The sequence below is a fragment of the Macaca nemestrina genome, chromosome 15, assembly GCF_043159975.1.
Source record: "Macaca nemestrina isolate mMacNem1 chromosome 15, mMacNem.hap1, whole genome shotgun sequence".
Classification (NCBI taxonomy): Eukaryota; Metazoa; Chordata; class Mammalia; order Primates; family Cercopithecidae; genus Macaca; species Macaca nemestrina.
Window position 1 is genome coordinate 32660646 of NC_092139.1, and position 14339 is coordinate 32674984.

At 46.7% G+C, this 14339-nt stretch overlaps 1 protein-coding gene and 1 long non-coding RNA gene across 4 annotated transcripts in view; one reads left to right on the top strand and one right to left on the bottom strand.

The window, feature by feature from the left end:
• The window catches only part of LOC105496184 (protein O-fucosyltransferase 1), a 31402-nt gene that overhangs the window by 11898 nt on the left and 5165 nt on the right, over positions 1 to 14339 (bottom strand). For 2 of the 3 annotated variants that reach the window (XM_011766341.2, XM_011766340.3), the window contains exons 3-4: positions 11322 to 11504; positions 10075 to 10187 (exon numbers count right to left, since the gene is read on the bottom strand). In XM_011766341.2, the coding sequence (XP_011764643.2) occupies positions 10075 to 10187; positions 11322 to 11504 (296 nt within the window). Of the gene's footprint in view, positions 1 to 9713; positions 9789 to 10074; positions 10188 to 11321; positions 11505 to 14339 lie in introns of all 3 variants that reach the window. The other variant, XM_024797417.2, reaches the window with a different exon arrangement.
• Positions 9626 to 10519, top strand: LOC139358478 (uncharacterized). Its single transcript, XR_011613427.1, has 3 exons — positions 9626 to 9764; positions 9882 to 10009; positions 10382 to 10519. It is a non-coding gene; the product is annotated as an uncharacterized lncRNA (long non-coding RNA).

Here is a 14339-nt window from a genome sequence, read left to right on the forward strand (position 1 = left end):
ATAAAATAAATAAATAAATAAATAAAAAATAAAAAAGTTGTATATATTTAAGATATACAATATGATATTTTGATATACGTGTATGTAGTTAAATGATTAGTACAGTCGAGCTAATTAATATATTCATTTATAGGGCTGAGAGGATTAATGTATTAAAGCAAAGCACTTAGAACAGCACCTTGGCACACAGAAAGCGCTCAGAGAATGCTAGCTCTCATCATCATTATCATCACATTGCATATAACCTAGTTAAAGGTTACATACAAATCTAATCAACTTTTTAAAAATTCAACTTTATGTTTCAGAGACTTAGCCATGTTGATCATGTGGATCATGTGGTTGTATTGGCTTCTCTAAAAGCTTTCCATTTTGTACAAATAAACTGCAATTTACCTACCTATTTTCCTCTTGCTGGACAGTGAGGTCATTCCAATCTTTCCCTCACACAACAGTGCTCTGACAGACATGCCACTCATTCTCCACACCCAACACTGACCGCTTGCTCAGCAAACACCTTCCACACCTCCAAGGTCAGTCAGAACTCCCAAGCCTCACCTCCTTAGGGAGGGTTTCCTGTCCCACTTCTCTTGCTGCCTTCTGCACAACAATATGCCCCGCAGCCATCTTCTCTGCCCATGGAACTGTCAGCTGGTGAGGCTGGGGACCTGAGCAGCCTGTTTGCCATTGCTCCCACATACACTATCCAAGGCCTGTGTCACTTACACAGGCTTTGGACCAGTGACAAGAAAGTGTTCCCTGATGGTCCAGCTGGGTGACACTTGTCTTGCTAGACTCCAGTTTTCTTTTTTTTTTTTTTTGAGATGGAGTCTCGCTCTATCTCCCAGGATGGAGTGCAGTGGTGTGATCTCGGCTCACTACAACCTCCGCCTCCCTGGTTGAAGTGATTCTCTTACCTCAGCCTCCTGAGTAGCTGGGATTACAGGCACGTGTCACCATGGCCGGCTAATTTTTGTATTTTTAGTAGAGATGAGTTTTCACCATGTTGCCCGGGTTGGTCTCGAACTCCTGATCTCAGATGATCCACCCGCCTCAGCCTCCAAAAGTGCTGGGATTACAGGCGTGAGCCACTGCGCCCGGCCTAGACTCCAGTTTCGTTTATATACATAACTGTGAATTGTTTATTGGGCCTCATTATGTGACAGGCAATGCTCCGATTGCTTACGTATATTAAGTCATTTGATTTTCACAAGAGCTCTGGGAGGGAAGTGTACTGTCATTCTCATTTTACAGATAAGGAAACTGAGGAACAGAGGTTATGTAACATGCCCAAGGTTGCACAGCCAGGAATTGGTGGAGCCAGGATTTAAATCCGGGCAGTGTGCTCCAGATCCTACATTCTTTTTTTTTTTTTTTTTTGGAGACAGAGTCTTGCTCTGTCGCCCAGGCTGGGGTGCAGTGGCCGGATCTCAGCTCACTGCAAGCTCCGCCTCCCGGGTTTAGACCATTCTCCTGCCTCAGCCTCCCGAGTAGCTGGGACTACAGGCGCCCGCCACCTTGCCCGGCTAGTTTTTGTATTTTTTAGTAGAGACGGGGTTTCACCGTGTTAGCCAGGATGGTCTCGATCTCCTGACCTCGTGATCCGCCCGTCTTGGCCTCCCAAAGTGCTGGGATTACAGGCTTGAGCCACCGCGCCCGGCCCAGATCCTACATTCTTAACTACTACCCCTCACTCCCATCTCCTCCACCCCTGACAATGAGCTGAGTCTGTGGCTTAATCTGATTCCCAGCCCCAGCACAGGCCTTCTCCCATGGTAGGCATGATAAATTTTTTAGAATAAATGAGAAAGATTTGGGGACCTCACCAGAAAGACCAGATCAGGCTGTCAGAGGTTAGAAAAGGAAGGAACTCATATTACCTGAGTACCTACTAAGGGCCAGGTCTTCAGCTAATCTTTCAGATGCTACCTCAAAGGATTTTCAAAGGAAAACCAGAGTAGATCTCCCAGAGGGGCTGGAACATTGGGATAAATCCAGGATGTGAGCCCCCCGGCCACCCTCCGACCTCTTGGAAAGCACCTGCAGTCGACCTTTGGTGAATTCCAGACTTGGAATGTGTGTCCCCTCTACCTGGATCTGGACCAGCAAAGAGCTGTCCCAGTGGGACAACATCAGCTCAGAACCAACAAGCAGCGAGAGGCTAAGGCTGATCTGCTCACTCACTCTTGGTGCGGTAGGACAGCGCTGTCTGGAAAGAAAGCCAGGGGAACAGGGACCTTGGCTGGAAAGAAAATCTTGACCAGCTCCACCTGCCCGGTGACTGCTCACCCGTGGTCAGGTTCTTTGCCTACTGCTATCCAGCTGAAGTGGGCTGGCTTTCCTGCTGCTGGGCCCAGTGAACCTCTGGGGTTCTTCACCACCATGCCTGTGCTGCTGAGATTCTCCAACAAACTGGGACTTCTCTGTATACAGCATGTATTTATGTGTCCAGTGTCTATTTGTGGGACCACGAGTGGATGAACCCCATATTGAGTGCAGAAGACCCAGGGACATGAACAAGGCAGGGCCTTGTTCTGGATGTCCCTGCCATGAAGGACTGTCTTTCCCTCCAGGTCTCTGCGTGGCTGGCTCCCTCTCACTCTTCCAGGCTCATTCTGGTTCCCACAGGGAGGCGGCAGCAGCCTGGGAGAATGACAAGCCATGCGCTCAAATACCTGGACCATTATACATGAGAATAGTTTGGCATGACGGTCCATTGCCTTCCGACAGTCAATGTGCAGTAAGTGTCAGCTGAATTAGAGCTGTGCCAGGCTATTCACAGGCTCAGAACCATCAGAGCTGGAAGGATCCTCAGAAAGTATATGGTAAAGAAGAAATACCTCTTACCCTCCTTCCCAAGAACCCAGTTTTCAGCTGCATACATGGCAGCCTAAAATAAAGACACTTCTTATCAGCCAAACATACCCCGGGGGGCGAGGGGGGAAAGAAAGACAGACATTTCTAAGTACTTCTTGCAGGTAGGTATGGCCCATGTGCCCTAATACTAGCCAATGAGATGTAAGCAGAAGGGTTATAATGAACTTCTGGAAAAGCTTCTTAAAAAGGGAGGATATGCCCTTTTGCAACTTTTGTCCCTCCAGTTGGGATGTGATGGCTGGAGCTTCATCTGCCATCTTGGCCCATGAGGTGACACAAAAGCTAATGCTGGATGGCTGAACAAAGAGATGGAAGCCTGATTTTTTTTTTTTTTTTTTGAGGTGAAGTCTCACTCTGTCGCCCAAGCTAGAGTGCAGTGGCATGAACTCAGTTCATTGCAACCTCCGCCTCCCAAGTTTAAGTGATTCTCCTACCTTGGCTTCCTGAGTAGCTGGGATTACAGGCGTGTGCCACCACGCCTGGCTAATTTTTTTTTTGGTACTTTTGGTAGAGACGGGGTTTCACCATGTTGGCCAGGCTAGTTTTAAACTCCTGACCTCAAGTGATCTGCCTGCCTCTGCCTCCCTAAGTGCTGCGATTACAGGTGTGAGCCACTGCACCCAGCTGGATTCTTGATGACACTATGGAGCCCAGGCTGGTCTTGAACTCCTGGGCTCAGGGGATCACCTGCCTGGGCCTCCCTGTAATCCCTTAAGATTACAGGTGTGAGCCATCATGCCTGACAAGCACTTCTTGAAAACTCTGAAGATAGCTTCAAAACCACTCATCTTGCCCATCCCCTTCATTTTATAGATGGGACATTGAGGTCAGAGAAGGGGAGCAGCTGCCTAATCGCACAGTAAGCTTCACTCTCTGATTCCATTTTTCTCTCTTCTCCAAGGACAAATTTGCATAGCAAGGAAGTATCCTGTATCTTAAGAAATGTTTAATGTTAAATGTTCATAGACATTCAAATTCATCCCTACTAATCATTCACGGGCTTCTTAGCAGATTGCCTCACAGGGCCTACAAACCTGAGTGTTTTGACCCCCGCCCACCTTCTGATCTCATTTCCTGTGTGGCAGATTAAAAGTGGTCATCGGCCGGGCGCGGTGGCTCAAGCCTGTAATCCCAGCACTTTGGGAGGCCGAGACGGGCGGATCACGAGGTCAGGAGATTGAGACCATCCTGGCTAACACGGTGAAACCCCGTCTCTACTAAAAAATACAAAAAACTAGCCGGGCGAGGTGGCGGGCGCCTGTAGTCCCAGCTACTCCGGAGGCTGAGGCAGGAGAATGGTCTAAACCCGGGAGGCGGAGCTTGCAGTGAGCTGAGATCCGGCCACTGCACCCCAGCCTGGGCGACAGAGCAAGACTCTGTCTCAAAAAAAAAAAAAAAAAAAAAGTGGTCATCAAGTCTTTGAACCCCTTCCCATTAGGTGGGCTCTGCCTCCTCCCAATAGCACCCAACACAAGTGACACTGTGCTGGTTTCCAGATTCAGTTGTTAGGGAGCCCGCAGTTTCTATTTTCTGTCTCTTGGGACACTCACTCCCTGAATGTCCCCTCTCAGAACACAGGCGCCATGCTGTAAGAAGCCCAAGCCATATGGAGAGGTCATGTGTATACATGCTTGTTGGTGGCCCCAGCTTGGCTCCCAGATGACAGCAGCATCACCCACCACACATGAGGGGGACTTCCTGGACATGTAGCTCAGTCTAGCCTTTTTTTTTTTTTTTGAGAGAGTTTTGCTCTGCTGCCCAGGCTGGGATGCAGTGGCACAATCTCGGCTCACTGCAACCTCGACCTCCAAGGTTCAAGCGATTCTCATGCCTCAGCCTCCCGAGTAGCTGGGGTTACAGGTGTGTGCCACCACGCCCAGCTAATTTTTTATATTTTTAGTAGAGACTGGGTTTTGGCATGTTGGCCAGGCTGGTCTTGAACTCCTGGGATCAAGTGATCTACCTGCCTCAGTCTCCCAAAGTGCTGGGATTACAGGTGTAAGCCATTGTGCCCAGCCATGGTCAAGCCTTTAGATAACTTGAGCCCTGGATGGGCATGGTGGCTCATGAAGTAATCCCAGCACTTTGGGAGGCCAAGGCAGGATAATTACTTGAGGCCAAGAGATCAAGACCAACCTGGGCAACAGAGCATGATCCCCATCTCTACCAAAAAAGGAGGATAACTTGAGCCCTAGCTGACAGCTGACTGCAGCCACATAAGACCACAAGCAAGAACTGCCCAGCTAACTCAAGTGTCCATCAGTAGGTGAAGAGATATACAAATGTGGTATATACATACAATGGACTATTAGTCAGTCTTAAAAGGACTAAAATTTTGATACAGGCTACAACACTGATGAACCTTGCCACATGAAATAAGTCAGACACAAAAAGATACATATTACATGATTCCAATTCTATAAGATACCTAAGTACCTATGAGATACCTAGAGAAATTCAAAGACAGAAAGTAGAAAAGCATTTACCAGGGGCCGCGGGGACATGGAAATGGGAGTTATGGTTTAACGGGCAGAGTATCTGTTTGGGAAGATGAAAAAATTCTAGAGATGGATAGTCGTAATGTTTGCACATGTGAATGTACTTAATGTCACTGAAGTGTACACTTAAAAATGGTTAAAAAAAGTTCCACTAGTATACATATATACACACCAGTAACAATTTTTGAAATCTTGTGTTTTTAAATGTTTAGAATCGATCCTGCCAGCAATATTTACCAAACTGGTAAATATTGATACAAATTACATCTCAAAAGGACAAGTTCTTTAATTAAGGAGGGGTGTCTTTTTTTTTCTCTTTCAGATGGAGTCTCACTCTGTTGTCCAGGCTGGACTGCAGTGGTGTGATCTCGGCTAACTGCAACCTCCGCCTCCCAGGTTCAAGCAATTCTCCTGCCTCAGCCTCCTGAGTAGCTGGGATTACAGGCATGAGCCACCATGCACAGCTAACTTAGAAACGGGGCTTCACCATGTTGGTCAGGTTGGTCTCGAACTCCTGATCTCGTGATCCGCCCACCTCGGCCTCCCAAAGTGCCAGGATTACAGGCGTGAGTCACCGCGCCTGGCCGGGGTGTTTCTTTTCTAAGATAGGGTCTCACTCTGTCAACTAGGCTGGAATGCAGTGGCACAATCATGGCTCAATGCAGCCTTGAACTCCTGGGCTCAAGCAATCCTCTTGCCTCAGCATCCACAGTAGCTGGGACTACAGGTGCATGCCACCATGCCTGGCAAATTTTTAAATTTTTCTTTTGCAGGGACAAGGTCTTGCTATATTGACCAGGCTAGCCTCAAGCGATTCTCCTGCTTTGGCCTCCAAAAATGTTGGGATTACAGGCATGAGCTGCTGAGCCCAACCAAAATGAAAAAGTTAATTATTATTTGATTATATATATATTTATACATATATATACACACACACACTGATTTCATTTTAAGCTAATATGTGTAGATATGTATGTGTATATATAATATACATATAAATGTGTGGGGGACACAAGTATACACATCAAAATGTTAATTTTTTTTGGAGAAGTAATGAATTACATGTAAATTTTTCTTCTTCATTAAAAAAGAAACCTCTACGCCAGGCATAGTGGCTCACATCTGTGATCCAGCACTTTGGGAGGTCGAGGCAGGAGGATCACTTTAAGCCAGGAGTTTAAGACCAGCCTGGGCAAGATGACAAAACCCTGTCTATACAAAAAATAAACAAAATTAGATGGGTACGGGGGTGTGTGTCTGTGGTCCCAGCTACTTGGGGAGTTGAGGTGGGAGGAGCTCTTGGGCCTGGGAGGTCAAAGCTGCAGTGAGCTGTGATGGAGCCACTACAATCCAACCTGGGTAACAGAGTTAGACCCTGTCTCGAAGAAAAAAAAAGAAAAAGAAAAAAGAAAGAAATCTCCCACCATATCTGAGGGTACTCATTGCCTCACAATAAAGGTTATTCATTCCAAGAAATAGATGTTTAACCTGAATTTAAACTTTGTACGCAGGGATTCCATAAAGAAAACGGAAAAATGAAAACCCAAAAGAATTGCCCAGCTAAGCCCAGTTAACCCACAGTCCCATGAGAAATAATAACTATTGTTATGCTACTAAGTTTTGTAGTGATTTATTATGCAGCAACAGATGACAGCAACATCCTACCATTCTCTCACTCACTGTGTACCACATTGCCTTCTTTCTGCCCCCTCACCATACCAAGCTTATTCCTGCCTCAGGGTCTTTGCTCCTGACTTCCTGCTGTGAACTACTTTCCCTCTAACTCTGACATAACTGGCTCCGTCTCATCCTTCTGGTCTTAGCCCTGCCAATCACATACCACCTGTTTAACATCCTTCTAAGCACCATGTCACTCTGGAACTATCCTATGTAAAAGTTTATTCACTATCTCCCCTGTTAGACTGTGAGTTCCATCGGGGCAGGGACCTTATCTGCCTTATTCTGGCCTGTATCCCCAGCATCCAAACCAGCCCTTGACGCTCAGGAAGTGCTTCTTAAGTACATGTTGAAGGCAGGCAGGCAGTTGTCCAGAGACTGTCAACTCCGTTAAACTCCCTCCAGGGACCTCATCTTCCCTACTAATTTTCCTTTCCCAAAAACTTGGCTGTAAGGCACAAACTTCCTCAAACCCTCATGTAATTCTTACAACTCAATGAACTAAAACAAAGCTATGGGGCAATAAACAAGTGTTTCAACAACACTCCCCATGCACCATTGTCCTTTCTCTTCCTACTAGGATTGTGTGCTTTTTCTGGCTTTTTGGAATTTGCTTTTGGAGCTGCTTTTAGAGTTGGTGGCACTTTTTTTCCCCCTGGCATACTGTCAACATGGGCAAATCTCCATCTTTTGAGGGCAGGTCTGCCTCTGGCAACAGCTCCAGTTCATTCGGAGGTGAATGGGGGAGAACCATGCAGGCAGACGAATGGGAGTGTGTTATCTGGGATCAACAATGAAGAAGATTTAAATCTGCCATGACTGAGGATCCTCAGTAGCGCATGAACTAGGTGCAAAGGCAAGTCCCAGAAAGGAACTGGCAGCTGTTAAAGGCACAGCTATTTAATCCATGGTGATTAAGAACAGGTGCTTTGGGACTGGGCGCAGCAGCTCATGCTTGTAATCCCAGCACTTTGGGAGGCTGAGGTGGGAGGATCACTTGAGGCCAGGAGTTTAAGACCAGCCTGGGCAACATAGCAAGATCCTATATCTACAAAACAAAACAAAATATTAGTCAGGCGTGGTGGCACATGCCTGCAGTCCCAGTTACTTGGGGGGCTGAGTGGGGAGGATTGCTTGAACCTAGGGATTTGAGGTTACAGTGAGCTATGATCATACTACTGTACTCCAGCCTGGGAAACAAGCAAGACCCTGTTTCAAATATAAATATATAAAATAACTGGTGCTTTGGATTCAGACTTCCTGGGTTCAAAACCAAGCTCTGCAACTTCAAGCTTCATGACCTTGGGCAAGAGACCTTACTCCTTTCTGTTTCAATTTCTCTAAGTGTAAAGCATAGATGACAGTAACAACCCACAGACTCAGGGAAAGAGTAAGTGAGTCAATACCTGTGAAGACTTAGAACAGTGTCTGGCACATAGAATGCACTAAATGAATCTTAGCTGTTGTTATTTATTAAAGATTTACAGGCCGGGTGTGGTGGCTCATGCCCGTAATCCCAGCACTCTGGGAGGCTGAGGCGGGCGGATCACGAGGTCAGGAGATTTGAGATCATCCTGGCTAACATGGCGAAACCCCGTTTCTACTAAAAATACAAAAAAATTAGCCAGGTGTGGTGGTGGGCGCCTGTAGTCCCAGCTACTCGGGAGGCTGAGGCAGGAGAATGGCATGAACCCGGGAGGTGGAGGTTATAGTGAGCCGAGATCGCGCCACTGCACTCCAGCCTGGGCGACAGAGCGAGACTCTGTCTCAATAAATAAATAAATACATACATACATACATACATATATACATAAAAATAAAAATAAAATAAAATAAAGATTTACAAACAGACCCGAGCTGTCCACTCAACAGCTCAATGACCTTGGGAAGTTATTTAACTTCACTGGGCTCAGTTTCCTCGCCTATAAAATGGAAATTGATAACAATACCCACTTCATGAACTATCTCAAAGGCTTAAATAAAATAAAGCACGTGAGCAATAACACTGACAGCCAACACTGGCTGGCTGCTTAGTGCGGAATATGCACTTCATGCACTACGAAGCAGATACCATCAGTGCTGGCTCAGGGCTCAGGACTGTCTCACTCCTCGGCCTGTGATTGTTTTGTTTTGTTGAGACAGGGCCTTGCTCTGTCACCTGGGCTGCAGTGCAGGGGTACCATCATGGCTCACTGCAGCCTTGATCTCTTAAGACTCAAGTGATCCACCCACCTTGGCCTCCCAAAGTGCTGGGATTACAGGCGTGAGACTCATTTCTCTATATCTGTTTACCTTTGGCCTATTAAATGCCAAGTGCTTTGACCACATATGAATTAGTATGTTCCTTGCACCTCCTAACCAATATCTGCCTTCTAAGCCCACGATCTTTCCTGCCATGCTATAGCATTAAGGACAAGTACACTATGCTGATTATTGTCATTGTGAGATCATAGCTCCTAGAAAACCAGGGCCGGTCATCCTCATTTTCACACATCACCACTGGCCTCTGAGTATTATGTCTCAGACATGACAGACGCCCTATAAATGTTTCACAGCCTGTGCCCATGCCCTGCTAACCTATTTTTTTTTAAACAGGGGCTAATGGAGTGCAATTAATAAACACATCCAGTAATTATCAAGATGACATAATTTCTCGGTCTGCACCTGAAGATGTTCTCTAGAAGCTGCTCCCAATTTCACCTTGTGAAGAGTAAGGTAACACAGGAGTGATTCTCACGCCTAGAGGAGGAAATTGAGACTCATGTGACTGCAGAATGTTCTTTTTATGACATCCCTTATCAACCGATAAACTCTTTCTCAACCTCATGGCAGGTCAACGTTCCACCGTGTCAGGCGTGGAGATGGGAACAGATCACACAGGATTCCAAGTTCAACAGACAGAGCACCGGCACCTTTGGTCTCATACATCAGGGTGGGGAAGACCGAGAGAGTGCCAGAAGGTGCTGAATACCCACGAGCTCCATGCCCCTCCCCTAAACCCAGCAACCCTACCCCCTCCAAGTACCTCTGGCTCCATTGTTCTCTGTAGGAAGCACTGAAGGAAATGCCTGTAAAAAGCTCAGACTTGTTGAAACTCACATGAAACTGATCCCAGAATGGGCCAAAGGGGTTTCCTTCCTGCAGAAAGAGAGTGGTGGAAAGCTTACTGAGGGGGATGGAAAGCCATTTGGGGATGGGGCCAGTAGGTGGGAAAACCTGGGTGATTTGACTCAGGCCAAAACACTCTCACAGGATGGCCTAGGAGGAATGTCACTCTGTAATTCCTGGGCCAGGGACTGAGGAGATGCCTCGGCTTTAATTCTGGTTTCCAGCAGGAAAGTCTTTCCTGTTCACATGTCACACCCTGCTGACCCGGCAGCACTGATGACGGTCTGGGGAGAAGCAGACCTGAACCAAGGACTAGAGCTTCAAGAGACATTCAAGATTGGCTAATCCAATGCCTTCATTTTCAAGATGGAAACCAAGGCCCACTGAGGGTCAGACACTTACCCAAGGTTACAAGCAAGTAAGGACACTACTGGGGCTGTGAGCTAGGTCTCCTTTCTCAAATTTCATGGTTCTTCCAACCACTTTCCTAAGACTTTAGAACATACACCGAAAGACATATTTGGGGGTTGCCTTATTTCCAAAGTGCCAGAAATGCACAAATTTCTTCTAATAAGATATGACAGCCTCTCATTTGCCTGCTGAGATGCAGGAAAGTATTCAAGTTAAGTGGGTAGACAATGGTGCCAAATTACCTAAGGCTGAATCCCAGCTCTACCACTTGTTTGCTGTGTGATCCTGAGTAAGATACTGACCCTCTCTGTGCCGTCCTCAGTGTCCTCTCTATGAAGTGGGGATATTATAAGTATTCTCTTCATGGAACAGTGTGAGTATTAAATGAGTTGATACACGTAAAGCTCTTAGCATGGTATCTGACATATATAGTAAGTGCTACGTGAATATTAGTTATTAGTACTGATGTGACACTTTGCAGTTTATAAGCACTCTTTCACCTGGCCCTCAAGACACTTTATGAGTGAGACAGAGCAGGGACTGGCATCTCTATTTTGTAGGTAGAAATGAAGGCTCAGAGAAGCAAAGTCTTCTGCCCGAGGTGATGCTGCTCTACTAACAAATGCCAGAAACAGGACTTAAATCTCCGTTTTTCTACTCTAAGTCCTTTCCCTGCATTTTGCCATGACATAGTCTTGGGGGCCTAGAGGACATGGAACAGGAAGAAAGGGACCCTGAACCCACAGGACCCACCTTCATGGGGCACGTCTTCTTATCTGGGCTTCGCTGGGCTGCCACCTCAAAGCAGTATGCCACCCGCTTCTCAGGGGGCCAGTGGGTGGGTGCCAGCTTCTCCATGAAATCCTCCAAGCTGATGACCCGATGGTAAGCCTGGAGGGGCTCCAGCTTGAAGTACTTCTGGTAGGACACATGGAGCTGCAGGAAAAGGAGGAGCAGAGGTCCCACCTCAGTGCCCTAGAGGCTACTTTAGACATTTATTAAAACAATACACTCCAGGCCAGGCGTAGTGGCTCACACCTGTAAACCCAGCACTTTAGGAGGACAAGGCGGGCGGATCACTTGAGGTCAGGAGTTCAAGACCAGCCTGGCCAACACGGCGAAATCCTGTCTCTGCTAAAAATACAATAAAATCAGCTGGGCATGGTAGTGAGCACCTGTAGTCCCAGCTACTCGGGAGGCTGAGGCAGGAGAACCACTTGAACCTGGGAGGTAGAGGTTGCTTGCAGTGAGCCAAGATCATGCCACTGCACTCTAGCCTGGATGACAGAGCAAGACTCCGTCTCAAAAAAACAAAAACACTCCAAGATCAAGACAGTTCAGACTACATGACAATGAAAAGTTTTCATCAAAAGACGCCAAAGTTAGGATAGAGACAGGTTAGGGGGAGAGTCTGCAAACTAAAGAACAAACAGTCGGCTGGGCGCGGTGGCTCAAGCCTGTAATCCCAGCACTTTGGGAGGCCGAGGCGGGCGGATCACAAGGTCAGGAGATCGAGACCACAGTGAAACCCTGTCTCTACTAAAAATACAAAAAAAATTAGCCGGGCGCGGTGGCGGGCGCCTGTAGTCCCAGCTACTCAGGAGGCTGAGGCAGGAGAATGGCGGGAACCCGGGAGGCGGAGCTTGCAGTGAGCCGAGATCGCGCCACTGCACTCCAGCCTGGGCAACAGCTTGAGACTCCGCCTCAAAAAAAAAAAAAAAAAAAAAAGAACAAACAGTAACATCCCTGTGTTAAAAAACACCTGCTAATCTATAACAAAAAAAGATAAATGATGCCAAGAGAAAAATACAGGCAAAGGTTAGGGGTAAACAACTCACAGCAAAGGAAACCCAAATAGCCAACATACTCAGAAGATGTCTAACCTTACTAGTAATTAGGAAAAAGCAAATTACAATTATAATAAGGCATCAATTACTTCTCACTCATGAGACTAGCAAAAACTGAAAAGCCTAACTTGTGGGGAAATGGGCACTCTTGTACACGGCTGGTAGCAGAAGTCTACATTTTGGGGCAACCACTTTGGGATCCAATCAGTGAGTATCTAATAGAATTTAAAATGCTCCTTTTGGCCCGGTGTGGTAGCTCATGCCTGTAATCTCAGCACTCTGGGAGGCCGAGGCAGAAGGATCACTTGAGGTCAGGAGTTCAAGACCAGCCTAGACAACATAGTGAGACCCTGACTCTACAAAAAATTTAAAAATTAGCTGGGCGTGGTGGTGCACACCTGTAGTCCCAGCTACTAGGGAGGCTGAGATGGAAGGATTTCTTGCATCTAAGAGGTTGAGGCTTCAGTGATGTGTGACTGTGCCACTGTACTGTAGCCTGGGCCACAGAGTAAGACTCCGTCTCAAAAAAATTTTTTTTTGTTTTTTTAATATACTTTCCTCTTCTAACTATCTGCTCTAGAGAAGTACAGAAGTTCTTGCACTTTGGACCTGGAGATCGGTACCAGGATGCTCAGTGCCACAATGAAAGTATAGGAAGGAACATCAAAGGAGTCACACCAAATATACTATATCCACAACAGTTTTTAGGGAACAGGACTAGCCCCAGGAGTCAAAAAGAGACTTCATCATTTACCAACTTTATCTGTAACGCTTTATTTCTTTTATTAACAAAAAAAGAAGATGAAACAAAGATGAGAAAGTGTTAACAATTATCACTTCCAATGGTGGGTACATGGTTGGTGGTTGTATTCATCTATGTATTTTTCTCTTTTTTTTTTTTTTTTTTGAGATGGCGTCTCACCTATCACCCACGTTGGAGTGCAATGGCGTGATCTCGGCTCACTGCAACCTCTGCCTCCCAGGTTCAAGCAATTCTCCTGCCTCAGCCTCCGGAATAGTTGGGGCTACAGGCACACACCACCACGCCCGGCTCATTTTTTGTATCTATAGTAGAGATGGGGTTTCACCATGTTGGCCAGGTTGGTCTCAAACTCCTGACCTGGTGATCCGTCCGCCTCGGCCTCCCAAAGTGCTGGGATTACAGGCGTGAGCCACTGCTCCCGGCCTCATCTTTATATTTTTCTACATTTTTTTTTTTTTTTTTTTGAGATGGAGTCTTGCTCTGTCTCCCAGGTTGGAGTGTAATGGCGCCATCTTGGCTCACTGCAAACTTCGCCTCCGGGGTTAAAGCAATTCTTCTGCCTCATCCTCCTGAGTAGCTGAGTTTACAGGTGGGCACCATGACACCCAGCTAACTTTTGTATTTTTAGCAGAGACAGGGTTTCACCATGTTGGCCAGGCTGGTCTTGAACTTCTGACCTCAAGTGATTCGCCTGCCTCCCACTGTACTCGGCATATTTTTCTAGATTTTAAAACATTTCTGGCTGGGTGCAGTCACTCACGCCTATAATCCCAGTACTTTGGGAGGCTGAGGCGGATGGATCACCTGAGGTCAGGAGATGGAGACCAGCCTGGACAACATGGTGAAACCCCATCTCTACTAAAAATACAAAAATTAGCTAGGCGTGGTGGTGGGTGCTTGTAATCTCAGCTCCTCGGGAGATCTGAGGCAGGAGAATCAGTTGAATCTGGGAGGTGGAGGTTGCGGTGAGCCAAGATCGTGCTACTGCACTCCAGCTTGGGTGACAAGAGCAAAACTCCATCTCGAAGAAAGAAAAAAAAATTTCTGGCCAGGTGTGGTAGCTTACTCCTGTAATCCCAGCACTTTGCAAGGCCAAGGCAGGTAGACTACTTGAGGCCAGGAGTTCGAGACCAGCCTGGCCAACATGGTGAAACTTCATCT